The sequence below is a fragment of the Budorcas taxicolor genome, chromosome 7, assembly GCF_023091745.1.
Source record: "Budorcas taxicolor isolate Tak-1 chromosome 7, Takin1.1, whole genome shotgun sequence".
Classification (NCBI taxonomy): Eukaryota; Metazoa; Chordata; class Mammalia; order Artiodactyla; family Bovidae; genus Budorcas; species Budorcas taxicolor.
Window position 1 is genome coordinate 14,839,813 of NC_068916.1, and position 22,739 is coordinate 14,862,551.

Genomic DNA, 22,739 nt, shown 5'->3' on the forward strand with positions numbered 1-22,739 from the left:
AGGTCCGTCCAGTCAAGGCTATGGTTTTTCCAGTAGTCATGTATGGATGTGAGAGTTGGACTGTGAAGAAAGCTGAGTGCCGAAGAATTGATGCTTTTGAACTGTGGTGTTGGAGAAGACTCTTGAGAGTCCCTTGGACTGCAAGGAGATCCAACCAGTCCATTCTGAAGGAGATCAGCCCTGGGATTTCTTTGGAAGGAATGATGCTAAAGCTGAAGCTCCAGTTCTTTGGCCACCACACGCGAAGAGTTGACTCATTGGAAAAGACTCTGATGCTGGGAGGGATTGGGGGCAGGAGGAGAAGGGGACGACAGAGGATGAGATGGCTAGATGGTATCACCGACTCGATGGACGTGAGTTTGAGTGAACTCCGGGAGGTGGTGATGGACAGGGAGGCCTGGCGTGCTGCAATTCATGGGGTCGCAAAAAGTCGGACACGACTGAGCGACTAAACTGAGCCCGGCAAGAAAGGCTGCTATGTGCTCGTGGCGCCGCCTGGAGGCTCGACGGGGAACGTGGCAAAGAACCTAGAAAAGGAACATTTGGGGCTTCTCTGGTGGCTCAGTAGTGGTAAAGAATCGGCCTGGCGATGCAGGAAACACGGGTTCGATACCAGGTCACGAAGGATCCCAATGCCCCGGAACAACTAAGCCTGTGAGCCAAAACTATTGAGCCTGTGCTCTAGACCCCAGAGGCCGCAAATACTGAGTCCACGTACCCCAACAACTGAAGCCCACTCGCCTAGAGCTCCGTGCTCGGCAAAAACGCCACTGCATTTAGAAGCCCGTGCCCCACAACTAGAGAAAAGCTCGCGCACCAAGGAAGAACTAGCCTAAATAAACAAATAAATGAATAAAATTATCTTTTAAAATGAGCATTTGGATTTCTATTGTGAGAGAGGACGAGAGAGCAAGCTAGGATCTGTGGACTTTCCATTGTGCTCTCTGAGAACTCGGGCTGTATGAGACGCGACATCTTGGCCAAGGAGGTGAGGGAGACACATCCCTAACCTGAGGCATTGAACGGGGACATACCCTGGGGATCTATCCTTCAGGTCCCATCCTGAAGGCTTTCTGCGGGAGATAAAGCCCTGCTTTTAAACAAACAAAAATTCACGTTCCTGTAGGAACCGCAGCTTAGAGTCTTCGGGGCCCCAATGGGGCGGGACCTAGAGGGCGAGGCCGATATAAAAGCGTAACAACTATTGGCCATATTCCCTTTAGTGCCCGCCCCAGAACTTTTTTTTTCATACTTAACAGCTCATTGGCTGAATGAGGAGCGTGTCCTTTGAGTAGGGAGGTTTCATTGGCTGGATTCCCTCAGGCTCCCTTTGGGGGCGGGACCGAAGAAGGGGCGGTGTTTCTCACTGTGGGCTCGCACTCCCGGGGTTGCAGAGGGTTCTTAGGCCTGCAGAGAAAGTTGGGGTTTGGGGGGGGTTTAGTCTTGGGGCGGAGGTAGGGGCACGCTGAGGCGAGCCCCTCCGTCCTCGATCTTGCATGCCCCGCTTTCCTAAGCCGAAAACGAGCCGGGCAGGCGGTGTCGCGGGAGTGACGTCATCTCGAGGCGTCGCGAGACTCCAGAGGAAGCCTTGACCTCTTTAAGCGTGGAGGGCTACGCGAAGATGCAGCAGCTAGTCCGAGCCGGGGCCCGGGCCTGGCTTCGGCCCAGGGGCTGCCGGGTGAGGCCGAGGACGGAGGGTGGGGTCGGAGGATAAAAGCTGAAGGGCCCGGGGGGTTCTCTCTCATTCCCGCCCACCATTTACAGGGCCTGAACGCGCTGGCAGAAGAGGCAGTGCAGTCGGCGGAGAAACCAGAACCCTTGGCGAGTGCAGGTGAGGTTGTTTGGTCACCCCAGGAAGGGTGGCGACTGGGAACTCTGACCCTTACTCCTGACTTTCCAATCATTCCAGGTCCCCAGGCACCCGTACTGCGCAGGTGCGAGCTCCCGGTACCCCTGCACCGGCGTCCGGTGCAGGCCTGGGTTGAATCTCTGCGGGGCTATGAGCAGGAGCGCGTGGGTCTGACCGAACTGCACCCAGACGTTTTCTCCGCGGCGCCCAGGTCAGTGGCAGCTGAAATGGTAAACTGGGTGGCAGAGGGACGAGGATCGGGGGTTTAGAAATCAGGATGACCTGGGCTCAAGCCTCATTTTCTCCAGCTGTCAAAAGGGAATGATGGTTTTTCTTGCTTCAGAGTTGCGGGAAGGTGAGGGTTGAGAGGTAACGTTCTCTGTGGGTTAAGGGCACAGGGCTCTGTATCCCGAGTGACTGGATTGGAATCCTACCTTCCCCCTGTGTTTCGATGTCTCCATTCTGTCAAACCTCAAGAGATTAAATGAGATAATTCTGGCCCATAATATGGTCTATAGAAATGTTGATTATTGTTGCTGTTATTGGTGTTTGCAAAAATGGGCACTAACAGTGGTTAAGTCCTTACTGTGTGCCTGGCTCAGCCTATTTGCATTCTATTTTAACTTCTTTTTTTTTTTTTTGCCATGTGGCTTGTGGGCTCTTAGTCCACTGACCAGGGAGTGAACCCAGGGCCTCCATAGTGAAAGTGCAAAGTCCTAACCACTGGGCTGCCAGGGAATTCCTTTTTATTGTTTTTTTATTTTCATTTTGTAGCTAAAGAAACAGCACAGGCAAGTTAAGAAATCTGCTTATGGTCACATAGCTTGTAAACTGTATACTCAACAGTATATGGGCCAACTTCCAGGACTAAGTTTTCACTTGCAAAGAGTTTGATGTCTCTTATGTCTACTGTCTAGCAGATAATAACTGCTGTTAATTTATTACTATAATGTTTGTATGGTTTCTCCCCTGTTTTTACAGAATCCCAATCTGCTAAGGGGTGACCAAAGGAAAAAAAATTAAAAACAATGTATTTTGGGATTTCCCTGGTGGTTAAGATTCTGAGCTACCACTGCAGGGGGCATGAGTTCCGTCACTGGTTGGGGAAATAAGATCCCACATGCTGCGAGGTAAAAAAAAAAAAGAGAGAGAGAGAAAGCATTTTATTTATTTTGTAAATACCTAGGAAGTGCTTACCAGGTGCCAGATTCCATTCTGGGTGTCAGGGATATAGCAGTGAATGAGCACTGAGGTTGCTGATGTTGCTCCCAGCCTAGAGCTGGGACAGCAAACTTCTGTAAAGAGCCAGGGAGTAAATATTATAAGCTTTGAAGGCTGTAATATCTCCATGGCAACTACTCATCTTTGCTGATGCTGTACAAAAGCAACTGTGCACAATGAGTAAGTGGATGAGCGTGGCTGTGTTCTAGTCAAGCATATTTACAAAAACAGGCAGCAGGCCAGACTTGGCCTTTCTAACCATAAAATACGTCATTTGAAATGCCGGGCTGGATGAAGCACAAGCTGGAATCAAGATTGCTGGGAGAAATATCAATAACCACAGATATGCAGATGACATCACCCTTATAGCAGAAAGCAAAGAAGAACTAAAGAGCCTCCTGATGAAAATGAAAGAGGAGAGTGGAAAAGTTGGCTTAAAGCTCAACATTCAGAAAACTAAGATCATGGCATCCAGTCCTGTCACTTCATGGCAAATAGATGGGGAAACAAGGAAAACAGTGAGAGACTTGATTTTGGGGAGCTCCAAAATCACTGCAGATGGTGACTGCAGCCATGAAATTAAAAGACCGTTGCTCCTTGGAAGAAAAGCTATGACCAACCTAGACAGCATATTAAAAAGTAGAGACATTACTTTACCAACAAAGGTCCATCTAGTCAAAGCTAGTCAAAGTGTAGTCAAAGCTAGTAGGCATGTATGGATGTGAAAGTTGGACTTAGAAAGCTGAGCACTGAAGAACTGCTGCTTTGGAATTGTGGTGTTGGAGAAGACTCTTGAGAATCCCTTGGATGGCAAGGAGATCCAACCAGTCTATCCTAAAGGAAATCAGTCCTGAATATTCATTGGAAGGACTGATGCTGAAACTCCAATACTTTGGCCACCTGTTTGGAAGAACTGACTCATTTGAAAAGACCCTGATGCTGGGAAAGATTGAAGGCAGGAGGAGAAGGGGATGACAGAGGATGAGATGGTTGGATGGCATCACCGATGCAATGGACAAGAGTTTGAGTAGGCTCCGGGAGTTGGTGATGGACAGGGAGGCCTGGCATGTTGCCGTCCACAGGATTGCAAAGAGTCAGACATGACTGATCAACTGAACTGAACCAAACCACAGTTTGCCAACGCTTGGCACAGCAGCCTGGCACCCCTGTCCAATGCGAGCCCCGTGTGTAATTTCAGTTCTTCCAGTAGCCACATTTTCTTTCAAATGGCAAGAGACAAGTAAGATTGATTTCAGTAATATATTTGATTTGGCCTGATAAGTCTAAAATGTTGGGACCTCCCTGGTGGTCCAGTAGGTAAGCCTCTGCACTCCCAGTGCAGGGGTCCTGGGTTGGATCCCTGGGCAGGGAACTAGATCCTTTATGCCACAACTCAGAGTTCACATGCCAGAACTAAAGATCCCACATGCCACAACTAAGACCTGATGCAGTCAATTAAATAAAGATATTTAAAATTTTTATTTGTTTATTTTTGGCTGCTCTGGGTCTTCAGTGCCGCACGGACTTTTCTCTAGTTGTGGCGAGCAGGGGCTACTCTGTAGTTGCGGTGCACGGGCTTCTCATTGCAGTGGCTTCTCTTGTTGCAGAGCATGGGCTCTAGGGCACCCAGGCTTCCGTACTTGTGGCCCCTGGGCTCTAGAGCACAGGCTCAATAGTTGTGGCCCACGAGCTTAGTTGCTTCTAGGCACGTGGGATCTTCCCGTCTTAAGGATCGAACATACATTGGCCAGCAGATTTTTTACCACTGAACCATCAGGGGAACCCAAAATAAACAAGTATTTTTTAAAAAATATGAAATACTGTCATGTGGCCCTGGCCACTTTTTAGAGCTTCAGTAGCTGCGCATATGGCCATCCACTGTACAGGACAGCATAGGGTTAGAGAGGCAAGCTAGTCTGTAAAGAAGTGACAGAACGGGCATGGAGCAGGCTGGAGGTGGTGCGAGATGGGCCCAGAGAGGGACTGGAGCGGACGCAGGGCCCTGGCAGTGGATGGGAGGAGCCCGGGTTTTCATCTCATGGAGCGGGGAGCGTTTTAAGTGCACCCGGCCCTCTTATATCTCCTTCCTTCACAGGCTGGATATCCTGCACCAGGTTGCCATCTGGCAGAAGAACTTCAAGAGAATTGTGAGTGCCCCGGGCAGGGCAGGCGGGGTGAGGCTGAGGCAGAGGCAGAGGAAGGTTGTGCTGTGTCTTCTCTGGATGGCTGGCTCAGGCCCCATTTTCTCTCTCCTGAACCATTCCCCAATGGGCCATATTTTTCTTAAATATGAGCACTGAGAATTTTTTAAGATTTATTTTTATGTATTACTGATTATACTCATACCTTTATTTATTTGTTGGGCTGCTCTGGGTCTTTCCTGTGGCATGTGGGATCCAGTTCCCTGCCCAGGGATTGAACCCAGGCCCCCTGCACTGGAAGCATGGAGGCTTGGCCACTGGACCTCGAGGGGAGTCCTCCAACCCTGCTAACATCTTGATCTTAGACCTCTGGCTTCCAGAAGTGTGAGACAGCACAGTTGGGTTGATGAAGCCCGAGTGTGTGCCTGCGTGCTCAATTGTGTCTGACTCTTTGTGACCCCATGGACTATAGCCGCCCCCCACCCCCCCACCAGGCTTCTAAGGATCCTTAGCCACTGGACCACCAGGGAATTCCCACTAGGCATTTTCTGAACACCCACTGTGTACTGGCCATTGTGCTAGGGGACATGACAGGCAAGGTCCCTGTCCTCATGAAGCTCCCAGTCTAGTCAGAATGGGAGAATGGGAGTCAAACAGTCATGCCTGTAAATGCATCATTAGGGAAGTGTCTCAGAAGAAAGGGGCATTCAACCTCAGCTGTGTGATAGGTAGGAGCTAAGTAGGTGGAGGGGGCAGTGGGGCTGGCATGGAGGGAGTGGGAGCGGCACGGGCGAAGGCCTGTGGGATCAGAGGGAGCCCACGGTGGCCCTGGAGGTCAGCAGGGGCAACGTGGGATGTTTGGATTTGGTGCCAAGAGCATGGAAGATGCCGTTCTCAGTCAGGGTCCCTGCCTTTCATGTGCCCACCTCGAGTCTTGTGAGCCCTGCCTGGCTCCCCATGGCCCTGGGAATGAAGTCATCAACCTGGCACTGGAAACCTCACAGGATCCCCCATCCCACACCTCTCCCTGATTCTAACCCCCACATCTTTCCCCATATCCCACCTTCCTTTCATTTTTAAATTTTATTTTATTCTTATTTTTTTGGCCACTTGGCTTGTGGGATCTTAGTTTCCAAACCAGGGATTGAACCCGGGCCCCCTGCACAGAGTCCTAATCACTGGACTGACAGGGAATTCCCCCACCTTCCTTTTTTAAAAAATTAGGTTGTTTTCTTCTTTTTTTGTTAAAAAGTATATTTATTTATTTATTTATTTATTTTATTTTTGGCTATGCTGGATTTATTTATTTATTTTATTTTTGGCTGTGCTGGGTCTTCATTGTTGCAAGCCAGCTTTCACTAGTTTCGGCGAACAGGGGCTATCTTTGTTGTGGTGTACCAGCTTCTCATTGAAGTGGCTTCACTTGTTTCGGAGCATGGACTCTAGCCGGGGGTGGGCTTCAATTGTTGTGGCACACAAGCTTGGTTGTCCCAAGGCATGTGGGATCTTCCGGGACCATGGATTGAACTGGTGTCCCTTGCATTGCAAGATGGATTCTTATCCACTGGCCCACCTGGGAAGCCCTTACCTTCCTTTTAATTACAACACATGGAAATCATTCAAAAAATACGAAGCACCTACTGTGTGCCAGGCAGCAGCAGCCCTGCCCTTCTGAGGCTGACATTCTGGAGTGGAGGAGGGAGCTCTTGACTTCTTTATCCCTCCCTCCCTCCCAAAGCACTCTGCCTGTCCTGATGGAGCCCCAGTCTCGGTGCCTCCTCTCCAGCTCCCCAGCAGTAGCCGGTCCTCCCAGCTCACTGCCCTGTCCGTGGGCCTGGTGCCTTTCGGCTGTGATGGCATCTGCCTGTGAACCTGACTCTCTCCTTACTCTGTGCCCACAGAGCTACGCCAAGACCAAGACCAGGGCCGAGGTGCGGGGAGGTGGCCGGAAGCCCTGGCAGCAAAAAGGCAGTGGGCGCGCCAGACATGGCAGCATCCGCTCCCCAATCTGGCGAGGAGGTGAGCAGGTCTGCCCACGAGTGTGCGGCCAGAGGCTGGCGAGACTGAGCACTTCCCCGCAGGTCCCCGCAGCTCTGGCCTCAACCTCTCATCAGGCCGTGGCCACAGCCCCTTTCTGCCCCACCTCCCAGCTCAGCTCTCCTGGCCCACACTTCACACAGCACCCAGAGGGATCTTCCCAAGCCTCCTAGCTCCTGTATGAAGTCTGAGCCCCTCCTCTTGGCCTTCCAGGCCCTGGTGGCTGCAGACCCCCCTCCCCCCTGTCCCTTCCACACCTTCCTGACCAGATAGAGCTGACTCAGTCATCTTCCATTTGCCTGGCCAATTCCTCTCAACCTTCCCTGGGTTGGAAAGATCCCCTGGAGAAGGGAATGACTACCCACTCCAGTATCCTGGCCTGGAGAATTCCAGGGACTATGGAGTCGCAGAGCAGGACACAACTGAGCAACTTTCCCTTTCCCTTGTGTTTGGGCCATGCCTCCTCCAGGAAGCCCACCATGATCCTCTCTGGGTCCCCTCCACCCCTTGAATCCCCTTGTGCTGCCCCACACAGCCCTGATTCCCTCTGCGATCAAGCCTCTGTCTGAATATGAACGAGGGAGGGATCCTGTCAGGTCCCCTGCCGCCTCCCAGGGCCGAGCAGGGGGAGCAGCAGAGTAGAATTATCCTCACTCAGGGATTGATGGCTGAGGACACCAGGCTCCTCTGAGGCAAAGTTACCTGTCCCAGGTGGTGCCTGATCCATCCTCCGCTCCCACCCCTCCCTGACACCCCCACCCTCTTTGCTGCACTTCAGCCTGGCTGCCAGCAGCCTCCTCTCTGGGCCCACCACTGGGGCAGATTTCTGACCTCCGAGCCCAGCTGGGGCCTTCACCCATTCACACATCCCTCTGCCCCTGCAGGAGGTATCGCCCATGGCCCCCGGGGTCCCACCAGCTACTACTACATGCTGCCCATGAAAGTGAGGGTGCAAGGCCTCAAGGTGGCGCTGACCGTCAAGCTGGCCCAGGTGACAGCACCGATCCTGCCGGGAGCCACTGTGTGCTGGGATGCGGCCTGTGGGGGTGGGGGAGCCTGAGTAGCTGCAGGGGGGCCCAAGTGGCTCCCAGGGGGGGCAGTAGGAGACTTAGCCCGTCCCTTCCTCCCACCAGGACGACCTGCACATTGTGGATTCCCTGGAGTTGCCCACCACAGACCCCCAGTACCTGATGGAGCTGGCCCGCTACCGCCGCTGGGGCGACTCCGTCCTTTTTGTAGACTTGTGAGGGGGCCGCCCTGGGCAGGGGCGGTGGGGGGCAGGCTCCGTCCTTGGCAGGGCTTACCTCCTGGCCTGTATTTCAGAGAACATGAGGACATGCCCCAGAACATCGTAGCAGCCACATCCGGGCTCAAGACCTTCAACCTGATCCCGGCTGTCGGTGAGCAAAGGGCCTCAGGCCAGTTCACATCCTGTATCTATAACTCAATCACCGAGCGTCCCTGGGCAGTGACCGCCCTCCCCTACACAACCCCCAGCTGGCCCAGCCCTGGGAGAATGATGTCTTTCTTAAAGAAATGCTCTGAGGTCGCGTCAGTCCAAGCTTGGATTTCAGTGCTGGGGTGGAGTGAGTCCAAGGGCCCCATGGCTGCTCCCACCCGGCTCCTCACTCACACACACAGGATCAGAGCTGCCCTGAGCAGGACCCCTGATCCATCGAGGGGTTGACTAGTCCCCAGAGCCCTCTCTTGGCCTCCTGATTGCAGGCCCAGCTGCCTCCTGGACAGCAGCACATGGGGGTCTCAGTCATCACGGTGCATAAGACCTCCTTCCTCCACTCCAGTCTGTTAGCGCACCCTGTCAGCTCTGTCTATGAACGTGTCCAGGATCCAGCAACTTCTCACCACCCTGGGCCAGCCCTCAGCATCTCCCACTCTGTCGCCTCTGCCCTGGGACCAGGCACCTGCTAACTGTCATAATCTGTCCTGGTCTCGCATCCCCCTCCCAGTCCCACTTATGGCCGCCAGAGGGCCCCTGAGCACCTGAATAAGATCCCGTCCCTTCTCTGCCCACCACCCTCCAGGGCTCCCAGTTCACTCAGGGTAAAAACCTGGCTTATCTGGCGGCCCACAGATCCTGCACTCCCTGCCCTCCTCTCCCCCTTCTCCCCTCCCCTCCCTCCCTCGTCACTCCCTGCAGCCACATGGACCCCCCCTCAGTACATTGTGTTTATTCATCTGCTCTGTTTATCATCTGTCTCCCCAACGGGAAGGTGAGGTGGGAACCCTTCCCTGGAACAGGGCAGAGTCGGGGTATCCTGGATGGTTTGGTTGACGTTGACGAGCTGAGGACCACCCCTTGCCCAGGGTCTTGCCAGGGGTGAGCGGCTGAGCCAGAGTTTGAACCCAGGCTGCTGGGCTCAGGACCCTACACTAGACTGTGGTATCTCTGTTGGGGGAGGAGGGGACTGGCCCTAACTGTGCACCCCTTTCCCTTTGCCCCCAGGCCTGAATGTGCATAGCATGCTCAAACACCAGACCCTGGTCCTGACCCTGCCCACCGTCGCCTTCCTGGAAGAGAAGCTGCTCTGGCATGATTCACGTTACACACCCCTCTACCCCTTCCGCCTGCCCTACCGAGACTTCCCCTGAGCCCCAACCCCGCACCCCCTGGGCACACAGACCACCCTCCTTCCTGCTCGGAACCAGGCCAAGCCCTGAGTGGGCTTGGGAGACGCCTCCCCATCCCAGGCCCCCTGGTCCCAGTGGGAGGCTGAGGCCACACCCAGAGAGCAGCCAAGCAGGCGTCAATACTGGGAAGAAGGCAGCTCACCAGAGACCACATCTCTGTTTCGTGTCAGACACATTTTGTTTTGTAATCAAAGAGGGGAAGCACAGCAGCTGATTGCCATTTTGTGAATAATTCCATTTGGTGCCTTCCCTGGTGCTGGGCGTCCCTGGGTACCTAGCTGCCTCAAGACCCCGTTTGTAGAAATGACCCAGGATCAACTTTGCCAGGGCAAGTCAGCCTCGGGGAGCACACAGCAGAGAAGCAGCCATCTCTGAGAACCCACTGGTGCTGCCTCCCAATCCCAGGCACTCTGACCAAGTGCTCATCCCTGATGGGGCTTGTGGTCCTGCTTACTACCATCCTTCCGTCCAGCTGTGGGCCTGATTCTCCAAATGGGTATAACATGGAAACTGGGGCTTCCATCACAGGGATTTTCCCTAAACATGGAGTCAGGATCAGTGTGGTCAATAAATGTGCAAATAAACATTTTTTAAACACCAATCTGACATACTGATTCTTGAGTCTGCCGATGTTATCTGTCTCCCACCCCCCCAAGTTATTATCTCTTTAATAGTCACAACACAGACTACAGAATAATGTGGTCGGTTTCTTTAAAGTTGGCTGGAACTGCCATCTGGCCTGCAGGCCCACCCAGGCGGCCAAAGAGACGCATCGACTGGGCAGCTCGCCACTGAAAACATCTCTGGAATGCCTCTCGGGAGTCCCTTGAGAGCTCACAGCACATTCTTTAAACTTCCTCAGTGGACAGAAATTGTGATCCTTAAAGTTTCAGATTTGACTGAGGGAAAAAGAAAAATCTGAGACTACCCTGGCTGTCCAGTGGTTAAGATTCTGAGGTTCCAGTACAGGGGGTGTAAGTTCAACCCCTGGTCGGTGTGCATGTATAGCTGAGCCACTTTGCTGTATACCTGAAACTAACAGCATTGTAAGTCAACTGTTTCAATTTTTAAAAATAATTTTAAGAAGATAAAGCTATTTGGAGCCAGTAGTAGGAAGGGGTACAGAGGCTGTGTGGGAAATGCTGGGCTAAACCCAAACCATGACCAGCTTCTGCCTGTGCCTCTCACTGGCTCTGCAGGGACATCGAGGCCCCAAGAAAGACATGTGTTGTCCTGACAGCACCGAGGCCCCAAGAAAGACACGTGTTGTCCTGACAGCACCCAGCCCCATAGCTATGTTTAATGGGCTCAGTTGTCCACAACATGGCCATCAGGAAACAGTGAAGAAAGCAGTCAGAACCTGTTACCCCACACTGGAATCCCTTAGCCAGATCAAGGATGGAAAAAGTAATCAGGAAAAATGACCTGGGGTCTAGAATGTGCTTTCTGATAATCAGGGCATAAAATGTGCGTGTTTCCTGGGCTACCATAAAGCACGACAGACTAGGAGGGTCTTCCCAGCTGGCTCTGTGGTAAAGAATCTGCCTGCCAACGCAGGAGATGCAAGAGATGCAGGTTCGATCTCTGGGTCGGGAAATCGCTCAGAGAAGGAAATGGCAACCCACTCCAGTATTCTTGCCTGGACAGAGGAGCCTGGTGGGCTACAGTCCATGGGGTCACAAAGAATTGGACATGACTGAACACACAAAAACTAGGGCTTCAACAACTAGGGCTTCACAGTTAGAACTGTGCTATCTCACACTTCTGGAAGCCAGAGGTCCAAGAGCAGAATGTTGGCAAGGTTGGAGGACTCCTCTGGTGGTCCAGCGGCTAAGCCTTCATGATCCCATTGCAGGAGGCCTCGGTTCGATCCCTGGTCGGGGCAGTAGATCCCACATGCCACAATTAAAGATTTGGTGCCACAAAATAAAAAAATATTGAAAAATATGCTGGCAGGATCAGGAATTCCCTTGTGATCCAGCAGTTATGACTCAGTCCACTGCAGGGGGCATGAGTTCAATCCCTGGTCAGGGAACTAAGATCTCCAAACACCTTACAGAGCATCCCCCCTCCCAAAAGAAAAGTGGGCAGGGGTGATTCCTTCCGAGTCTATGAGGCAAGACCTGTCCCGTCCCTCTCCCCTAGCTTCTGGAAATCTGTTGGCATCCTTGGCATTTCTTGGCTTGATCCATCAGCCTGATCTCTGTCCTCATCTTCGAATGGTGCTGTGTGTGTGTGTGTTCAGATTTCCCCTTTTTATAAGAGCACTGGTCAAGATGAGTTAGGGCCCATCCTAATGACCTGAACTGAACTTGATCATTTGCAAAAACCCTGTTTCAAAATAAGATCACAATCTGGGGTCAGCACTTTCCCCCCTCTCCCTGGGGAGAGAAGTAGTTGAACCCACGACAGGGAGTAAGTGGAGGGATGGAGCAAGACTGGCCATGAGGAGTGTCAAGCAGGCACTTGTGGCTTCACCACATGTCCTCTTCGCTGTTGCCTATTTTGAAATTCTCTGCAATTAAAATATTTTTTTTTTAAATAGAGATGTGTGAAGACATTTCTTCAGGGGAGCTGTTCTTACCTGAAGATGCCTATCACAGGGGGCCTTCCCTGGTGGTCCGGTGTCTGAGACTCCATACTTACACTGCTGGAGACCAAATTCAACCCCTGGTCATGGAACTAAGATCCCACATGCTACGCAGCGGGGCCAAAAACCAAACAAAGCTTATCAAATCCTCTTATGACATTGGTTAACCCAGAGCCAGAGAGCAAAGTGCCTTCACAACCTTTGAAAAATATCCCTGAAGGCAGAATGCCCATGCTGAGGCTGATCAGGCTTCAGAAAACTCAAATGAACTAATAGGGCTGGGAACTGACCCCTAGGAGATCCAGAGGGTGAGAGGCAGGAGGCTCTGATATGCAGTGAAGGTGTCTGCTTATTGATGGTCAGCATGGAAGCCCCCTGGGCTTCCCTGGTGGCTCAGATGGTCAAGAATCCGCCTGCATGCAGAAGACCTGGGGTGCATCCCTGGGTCGGGAAGATTCCCTGGAGAAGGGAATGGATACCCACTCCAGTATTCTTGCCTGGAGAATCCCATGGCCAGAGGAGCCTGGCGGGCTTCAGTCCATGGGGTTGCAAAGAGTCGGACATGACTGAGTGGCACACACACACACAGAAGCCTAATAGGAGACGTGAGAGGATAGGAGGACCCCCAAGGGCTGAGAAAAGAGCCACAGCCCCACCAAAGATACCTCCATCTCAGATTTCCTTGGTGATCAGGTGGCTAAGACTCTGCTCTCTCAAGATAGGGAGTGTGGGTTTGAAACCTGGTCAGGGAACTAGATCCCACATGCTGTAACTAAGACCCGGTAACGTGTGCATGCTGTTATGTCCGACTCTTTGTGACGCCATGGACTGTACCCCCACCAGGCTCCTCTGTCCATGGGATTCTTCAGGCAAACTATGCTGGACTGGGTTGCTGTACCCTCCTCCAGGGAATCTTCCCAACCCAGGGATCAAACCCCAGGCTCTTATGTCTCCTGCATTGACAGGAGAGTTCTTTACCACTAGCGTCACCTGGGAAGACCGAGTGCAGTCAAATAATAGTAATAATACATTTAAGAAAAAAGATGCTTCCATCTCAGGACTTCCCTGGTGATCCAGTGGGTAAGACTCTGTGCTTCCACTGCAGGGGGTGCAGGTTCCATGGCTCAGGATGGGGCCACAGAGAAAAAAAAAGAAAAAGAAAAAGAAAAGATGCCTCCATCAAGTAACGATGTACCCAGGAAAGAAGAAACCTCACAAACCTGCTCAGAACACGAGCACACTGCTGGGGAACGTAAGGAAGGGGAAGCCGCCAGCCCAGGAGGAACTGCCCTGTGATGCTTCCTTACACCTCGGTAGGAGAGACCCAAAGGCTGGTGAGAGGAGGCGAGGGGGACAGACAGAGGGTCAAGAGCTGGGGTCCAGGCCCTTCTGCTCTAGCAGGGCCTCCAGCCGAGAGACGCCTAACCTGGGCTCCCATCCAACACCAAGTTCAGAGATTTGAACGTCAGGCTAATGTGGACCTGAGTTCCAGGCAGGATTCGCAGCCAGTGGCATGGCAGAGTTCGCCACAGAATAAACTTTCAGTTTTTCCAGGAGTCATGTATGGATGTGAGAGTTGTACCATAAAGAAAGCTGAGGGCCGAAGAATTGCTGCTTTTGAACTGTGGTGTTGGAGAAGACTCTTGAGAGTCCCTTGGACTGCAAGGAGATCCAACCAGTCCATCCTAAAGGAAATCAGTCCTGAATATTCATTGGAAGGACTGATGCTGAAGCTGAAACTCCAATACTTTGGGCACATGATGCAAAGAGCTGACTCATTTGAAAAGACCCTGATGTTGGGAAAGATTGAAGGCAGGAGGAGAAGGGGATGGCAGAGGCTAAGATGGTTGGATGGCATCACTGACTCGATAGACATAAGTTTGAGTAAGCTCCGGAAGCTGGTAATGGACAGGGAAGCCTGGCGTGCTGCAGTCCATGGGGTCACAAACAGATGGACACGACTGAACAGCTGAACTGAATTGAACTGAACTGAGTGGCTGGAGGAGCCGAGTTCTGTTTCGATCAACATCCACATACCACGCAGCTTTGCTTTCCACTCTAGGGCTGTTATGAGGAACCATGATTCGAGAGTGAACTCATCTGTGGGGAAAAAGGAGGAAGTCTGTGGTCCTGACTGGGAAGTTTGAGGTGGGATTCTCAGAGCTCAGTCGTAAGGAAACACAACTTGCAACTAACTGCTCTCTGTGTTCTCCCTGTGCAGGAACGGTCTTTTGAATTTTATTTGTCTATTTATTGACTTCTTCATTCTCTTGGCTGTGCTGGGTCTTTGTTGGGGTGAGTGGGCTTCTCTTATTGTGGAGCATGGGCTCTAAAGCTCACAAGCTCAGTAGTTTGGAGGGCTTAGTTGCCCTGAGGCATGTGGAATGTTAGTTCCCTGAGCGAAGATTGAACCTGTGTCCCCTGCAGTGGAAGGCAGATTCTTAACCACTGTACCACTAGGGAAGTCCCATGAATGGTCTTTTTTGTTTTAGTTTTTGTTTCTTTGGTTGTTTTGTTTTGGCTGCGAGGGTCTTTGGTACTTGCAGGCTTTCTCTGGTTGCAGCGAGGTGGGAGGGGACACTTCTGTAGCTGTGACGCACGGGCTTCTCACTGCAGTGGCTTCTCTTGTTGCAGAGCAGGGGTTCTGGAGCGTGGGCTCAGCATTTGTGCTGCACCAGCTAGGTGCCCCGAGGCATGTGGAGTCTTCCTGGACCAGGGATTGAACCTGTGTCCCTTGCATTGGAAGGTGGATTCTTAACCACTGGACCACCACAGCAGTCCGTAATGGTCTTATGGAAATCTCACTCCCACCCTTCGCAGGATGCATTACCATCCCTTTCTGCAGCTGAGGCCATCAAGGTATCACCAGGGGAAGTGGCCTCTCAAGGTCACAGCTGGTGGCTGTGCCCTTTGGCCCCATCCTCTCAGCAATTGCTGGTCCCTGAATATCCAAGCTGTACATCACAGCTCTGTTTTGGGCTCATCCACTGGACATACCAGAAGTATTGGGGAACCACAGTGAGATACCACTTCCCCCTCTGGGGGCTCTGACAGTAAAGAATCTGCCTGCAATGCAGGAGACCTGGGTTCACTGCCTGCATTAGGAAGATCCCCTAGGGACGGGAATGGCTACCCATATTCTTGCCTGGAGAATTCCGTGGACTGAGGAGCCTGGTGGGCTACAGTACATTGGGTCACACAGTAGGACACGACTGGGCCACTAATACACATCCATTACGATGACAATCACCATAATAATTAAACAAAATATATGCTGGCAAAGATGCGGAGAAATTGGAACCCTGGAATCTTTGTACGTTGCTGGTGGGAATGTAAAATGGTACAGCTGCCAGGAAAAACAGTCTCACAGTTCCTCAAATCGTTCACCACGAAATTATCATGTGACTCAACATTTCCACTCCCAGGTAGACACTCCAAAGAACTGAAAAGATGCTCATACAAACACTTGTACAGGAATGCTGATAGCACCATGAATCAGAATAGCCAAAATGTGGAAACTACCAAAGTCATTCCATGAATGAAAAACAAACACTGATTTGGCCTTACAATGGAGTGTTACTCAGACTAGGGCCTGAACAGTATGGAGGTTCCTCAGAAAATTAAAAATAGAACTACCCAAAACATTATAAATCAACTCTATTTCAATAAATATATAGAACTAATGTATGCTCCAGGCATTCCTCTCCTGGGTATCTGAAGGAAACAAAGCTGTTCTTTTGAAAAGATAGCTGAGAATTCCCTGGTGACCCAGTGTTTGGGACTTGGCACCTTCATTGTGAGGGCTGGGTTCAATCCCAGGTCAGGAAACTGAGTTCTTGAAAACTTGCAGCTTTCAAAAAAAACAGGAAAGAAAGAAAGAGGACTTCCCTGGTGGTCCAGTGGTTAAGAATCCACTGTCCAATGAAGGGGTTGCAGGTTTGATACCTGGTCAGGGAACTTGCCACAGGGCAGTTAAGCCTGAGTGTGGCAGCTAGTAACCCTGCTAGGTAAAACGAAGAGCCTGGGAGCCAAAAAAGTAAAAAGATATCTGGACCTTGTGTTCCTAGCCTTGTTACAACCTGGGAGATGAAATCCTCTAGTATCTTCCATAAAAGCAGTGGGGAAGGAATCCTGGGCGGAAGAACAGCATGTGCAGAATGCTGAGAATAAGTGAAGTTCATTCATTCAACCAGTACTATTGACTGTCTGCCTCTAATGACTGGACGTTGATTCAGGTGCTGAGGCTGAGAGATTCCCTGGCCTTCTGGCACTCACGCAAATGGAGGTGATATAATCAAGTCAGTCAAAAGAATTTCAACCAGTGAATGAGTTCCAGTAATGAAATCACTAGAGCAAGTGACAGGGAATGATTAGGCTGTGGCCCAGGAGGAAGGAGCCAGCGAGTAGGCGAGTACTGGGAAAGTTTTTTTATTTTAATTGTTGATGTATGTATGTATTTATCTATGGTTGCGCTGGGTCCTCGTTACTGCTTGGACATCTTTCTAGCTGGGGAGAGCCGGCTTCTCATTGCAGTGGCTCCTCTTGTTGTTCAGCACAGGCTCTAGGTGTGAAGGCTTCAGCAGCTGCAGCACTGGGCTCAGGAGTTGTGGTGCATGGGCTTAAATGCTCCGAGGCATGAGGGATCTTCCTGGACCAGGGAAGGAACCACTGTCCCCTACATTGACAGCAGATTCTGATCCACTCTACCACCAGGCAAGTCCTCGGGAAACCTTGTTAAGAGGAGGCTGAGGCAACAAGAAAAGGTTGGCCCCATCAGGGATGAGAGGAAGGGCATTCCAGGTCAAGGGAACTGCAAGGTGGTCACACCAGAGCACAGGATGAGTTCCGAGCAGGCACAGTACCCTGGAGTGGGGTTTGGGTACTTCTGTCCTGGTGCACAGCCTCTGGTCTGCAGTGGGACCATTCCTCCCTTCCTGAGACTGCCTGACACCCTGGAGGAAGCCCTGCCCTTCCTGATGGCTGTGGAAAGGGGGTGGGGGAGCATCCGCTTCCCTTTCTTTCAAGAAAGCACAAAGAGAGTGTAGACTGGGGGCACAAATTTTTCTGCCAAACTAGCCCCTATTATCGTCCCATGTTCCATCTCAGAAAATGGCCCTCCACCCTCTCAGGACATTAGAGCAGGACCATGCATCAAGTGCAACGTGCCCTGCTGCCAAAATGAATGCCAAATTGAACCACATCTCTGGTCCTCACTGCCCACTCTAGGCACCATCACTGCTCCCAGTTTCCTGATTCCACCCAGTCCTCCACCCACCCCATCCCTGACTGTAGCTCCTGCTTGTAATCTCCCAAGTCAGGGGTGTCTCCCCTCTGCTCAGAACCCTCCATGGATCCCACTTCACTCAGAGGAAAAGCCAAAGTCCTCCCCAGCCCTTGCTCTACACCATCCCCTCCATGCCCTCCTCTCCCCTAATTCCCTCCCTTCCTCATTGCACTCCAGCCACACCAGGCTTCTGGCTATTCTTTAAGGCAGTTCCTACCTCAGGGCCTTTGCACATCCAGTGAGCTCTGCCTGGTACATTCCTTCCCTGATATTGTTAAGACTCCCTCCTCACCTCCCTCCATTTCTTGATCAGTGTCACCTTCTCAGTCTCTCCCATGATACTCTATTTATTGCTTTAGGAATCCTAAAAGCTACATCTCCATATATATATATATATATATATATATATATATATATATATATATTTAATATTTGTGTATTTATTTAGCTGTGTCGAGTCTTAGTTGCCACTTGGGTGATTCTCCGTCTTCTGCGTCCCCTTGGGGAATCTTTAGTTGCGGCATGCAAACTCAGTTATGCCACATGGGATCTAGTTCCCTGATCAGGGATGGAACCTGGGCCCCAGCATTCGGACAGCAGAGTTTAGCCAAAGGACCAACTTTACATATAGTATTTTTGTTTCTGTTGCTCCTACTATTAATAAATGATCTCTGCGTGATAGCAAGAAATTTGGTCTATTCTGTTCATTACTGTGTCTCCAGCACCTGGAATGACACTTGGCTCACAGTAGGCTCTATTTTTAAAAAAACTTAAAAAGAAATTTACTTGTTTATTTTTGGTTGTGCTGGATCTTCCCTGCTTCTTGCTGTGGTTCAGTCGCTCAGTCGTGTCCTACTTTTTGAGACCGCAGCACTCCAGGCTTTCCTGTCCTTCACCATTTCCCAGAACTTGCTCAAACTCATGTCCACTGAGATGGTGATGCCATCCAACCGTCTCATCCTCTGTCGAACCTTTCTCCTTCTGCCTTCAGTCTTTCCCAGCATCAGGGTCTTTTCCAATGAGTTGGCTCTTTGCATCAGGTGCCAAACTTCAGCATCAGCATCAGTCATTCCAATGAATATTCAGACTGATTTCCTTTAGGATTGACTGGTTTGATCTCCTTGAGGCCAAAGGGGTTCTAAAGTCTTCTCCAGTACTACAATTCAAAGGCATCAATTCTCTGGTGCTCAGCCTTTTCTGTTGTCCAGCTCTCACATCCATACATATGGAAAAACCATAGCTTTGACTATACCAACCTTTTTAGGCAAAAATCCTGTCAGGATTCCTAAATGCTTTTTAGTAAGCTGTCTAGGTTTCTCGTGGCTTTTCTTTCAAGGAGCAAGCATCTTTAAATTTCATTGGTACAGTCACCCTCCACAGTGATTTTGGAGCCCAAGAAAATAAAGCCTGTCACTGTTTCCATCGTTTCCCCATCTATTTGCCATGAATTGATGCAACCGGATGCCATGATCTTCATTTTTTGAATGTTGAATTTTAAGCCAGCTTTTTCACTCTCCTCTTTCTCTTTAGTTCCTCTTTGCTTTCTGCCATAAGGGTGGTGTCATCTGCATATCTGAGGTTATTGATATTTCTCCCTGCAATCTTGATTCCAGCTTGTGCTTCATCCAGCCAGGCATTTTGCATGATGTACTCTGCATATCAAAGTTAAATAAATAGGGTGACAATATACATCCTTGACATACTCCTTTCCTAGTTTGGTACCAGTCAGTTGTTTCACCTCTGGTTCTCACTGTTGCTTCTTGACCTGCATACAGGTTTTGCAGGAGGGAGGTAAGGTGGTCTGGAATTCCCATCTCTGACAGAATGTGGTCCACTGGAGAAAGGAATGGCAAACCACTTCAGTATTCTTGCCTTGAGAACCCCATGAACAGTATGAAAAAGCAAAAAGATAGGTCACTGAAAGATGAACTCCCCAGGTCGGTAGGTACCCAATATGCTACTGGAGATCAATGGAGAAATAACTCCAGAAAGAATAAAAGGATGGAGCCAAAGCAAAAAAAACACCCAGTTGTTGATGGGAGTGGTGATAGGAGCAAGGTCTGATGCTGTAAAGAGCAATATTGCATAGGAACCTGGAATGTCAGGTCCATGATTCAAGGCAAATTGGAAATGGTCAAACAAGAGATGGCAAGAGTGAACGTCAACATTCTAGGAATCAGCGAACTAAAACGGACTGGAATGAGTGAATTTACCTCAGATGACCATTATATCTACTACTGTGGGCAGGAATCCCTCAGAAGAAATGGAGTAGCCATCATAGTCAACAAAAGAGTCCGAAATGCAGTACTTGGATGCAATCTCAAAAATAACAGAATGACCTCTATTTGTTTCCAAGGCAAGCCATTCAATATCATGGTAATCCAAGTCTATGCCCCAACCAGTAACGCTGAAGAAGCTGAAGTTGAACATTTCTGTGAGGACCTACAAGACCTTCTAGAACTGACACCCAAAAAAGATGTCCTTTTCATTATAGGGGACTGAAATGCAAAAGTAGGAAGTCAAGAAACACCTGGAGTAACAGGCAAATTTGGCCTTGGAATGCGGAATGAAGCAGGGCAAAGGCTAACAGAGTTCTGCCAAGGGAATGCACTGGTCATAGCAAACACCTTCTTCCAACAACACAAGAGAAGACTCTACACGTGGACATCACCAGATGGTTGACACTGAAATCAGATTGATTATATATTTTGCAGCCAAAGATGGGGAAGCTCTATACAGTCAGCAAAAATAAGACCATAAGCTGACTGTGACTCAGATCATGAACTCCTCGTTGCCAAATTCAGACTGAAACTGAAGAAAGTGGAGAAAACCACTAAACCATTCAGGTATGACCTAAATCAAACCCTTATGACTATATAGTAGAAGTGAGAAATAGATTTAAGGGACTAGATCTGATAGAGTGCCTGATGAACTATTGACGGAGGTTTGTGACACTGTATAGGAGATAGGAATCAAGACCATCCCCAAGAAAAAGAAATGCAGGAAAGCAAAATGGCTGTCTGATGAGGCCTTACAAATAGCTGTGAAAAGAAGGGAAGCGAAAAGCAAAGGAGAAAAGGAAAGACATACCCATTTGAATGCAGAGTTCCGAAGAATAGCAAGGAGAGATAAGAAAGCCTTCCTCAGCAATCAATGAAAAGAAATAGAGGAAAACAATAGAATGGGAAAGGCTAGAGATCTCTTCAAGAATATTAGAGCTACCAAGGGAACATTTCATGCAAAGATGGTCTCGATAAAGGACAGAAATGGTCTGGACCTAACAGAAGCAGAAGATAATAAGAAGAGGTGGCAAGAATACACAGAAGAACTGTACAAAAAAGATCTTCACGACCCGGATATTCACGATGATGTGATCACTCACCTAGAGCCAGACGTCCTGGAATGTGAAGTCAAGTGGGCCTTAGAAAGCATCACTATGAACAAAGCTAGTGGAGGTGATGGAATTCCAGTTGAGCTGTTTCAAATCCTGAAAGATGATGCTGTGAAAGTGCTACTTTCAATATGCCAGCAAATTTGGAAAACTCAGCAGTGGCCACAGGACTGGAAAAGGTCAGTTTTCATTCTAATCCCAAAGAAAGGCAATGCCAAAGAATGCTCAAACTACCACACAGTTGCACTCATCTCACATGCTAGTAAAGTAATGCTCAAAATTCTCCAAGCCAGGCTTCAGCAATACATGAACCGTGAACTTCCAGATGTTCAAGCTGGTTTTGGGAAGGGCAGAGGAACCAGAGATCAAATTGCCAACATCCGCTGGATCATGGAAAAAGCAAGAGAGTTCCAGAAAAACATCTATTTCTGCTTTATTGACTATGCCAAAGCCTTTGACTGTGTGGATCACAATAAACTGTGGAAAATTCTGAAAGAGATGGGAGTATCAGACCACCTGACCTGCCTCTTGAGAAACCTGTATGCAGGTCAGGAAGCAACAGTTAGAACTGGACATGGAACAACAGACTGGTTCCAAATAGGAGTATGTCAAGGCTGTATATTGTCACCCTGCTTATTTAACTTATATGCAGAGTACATCATGAGAAACGCTGGGCTGGATGAAGCACAAGCTGGAATCAAGATTGCTGGGAGAAATATCAATAACCTCAGATATGCAGATGACACCACTCTTATGGCAGAAAGTGAAGAAGAACTAAAAAGCCTCTTGATGAAAGTGAAAGAGGAGAGTGAAAAAGTTGGCTTAAAGCTCAACACTCAGAAAACGAAGATCATGGCATCTGGTCCCATCACTTCATGGCAAATAGATGGGAAACAGTGGTTGACTTTATTTTTCTGGGCCCCCAAATCAGTGCAGATGGTGATTGCAGCCATGAAAATAAAAAACGCTTACTCCTTGGAAAGAAAGTTTTGACCCACCTAGATAGCATATTAGAAAGCAGAGACATCACTTTGTCAACAAAGGTCCATCTAGTCAAGGTTATGGTTTTTCCAGTAGTCATGTATGGATGTGAGAGTTGGACTATAAAGAAAGCTGAGCACTGAAGAACTGATGCTTTTGAACTGTGGTGTTGGAAAAGACTCTTGAGAGTCCCCTGGATTGCAAGGAGATCCAACCAGTCCATCCTAAAGGAGATCAGTCCTGGGTGTTCATTGGTAGGACTGATGTTGAAGCTGAAACTCCAATACTTTGGCCACCTGATGCGAAGAGCTGACTCATTGGAAAAGACCCTGATGCTGGGAAAGATTGAGGGCAGGAGGAGAAGGGGACGATAGAGGATGAGATGGTTAGATGGTATCACCGACTCAATGGACAGGTTTGGGTGAACTCCAACAGCTGGTGATGGACAGGGAGACCTAGCGTGCTGCGGTTCATGGGATCGCAAAGAGTCGGACACGACTGAGCGACTGAACTAAACTGAACTGAAGAATTTTTCCACAGTTTAAAGCGCTTCAGCGCAAAGTAAACTCACAATCAAGGTCAGGTCCGCTCAGGGA

The 22,739-nt window shown here is 49.8% G+C and overlaps 1 protein-coding gene across 1 annotated transcript; it reads left to right on the top strand.

Moving 5' to 3' along the window:
* The first annotated feature begins 1,379 nt into the window (after positions 1-1,379).
* MRPL4 (mitochondrial ribosomal protein L4) lies at positions 1,380-10,490 on the top strand. Its single transcript, XM_052643330.1, has 9 exons — positions 1,380-1,678; positions 1,765-1,831; positions 1,910-2,060; positions 5,166-5,217; positions 7,113-7,230; positions 8,133-8,239; positions 8,382-8,491; positions 8,572-8,648; positions 9,713-10,490. Exons 1-9 carry the CDS (start codon positions 1,622-1,624, stop codon positions 9,856-9,858), a joined length of 885 nt encoding a protein of 294 aa, XP_052499290.1. The 5' UTR covers positions 1,380-1,621; the 3' UTR covers positions 9,859-10,490.
* Positions 10,491-22,739: the final 12,249 nt, after the last annotated feature.

Excerpts from the sequence above, each read along its gene's own strand:
- MRPL4 (XM_052643330.1), top strand. The coding sequence starts at position 1,622 with ATGCAGCAGCTAGTCCGAGCCGGGGCCCGGGCCTGGCTTCGGCCCAGG. Across the intron at positions 7,231-8,132 it reads CTCCCCAATCTGGCGAGGAG|GAGGTATCGCCCATGGCCCC; the intron begins GTGAGCAGGTCT and ends CTGCCCCTGCAG. Across the intron at positions 8,649-9,712 it reads CAACCTGATCCCGGCTGTCG|GCCTGAATGTGCATAGCATG; the intron begins GTGAGCAAAGGG and ends CTTTGCCCCCAG.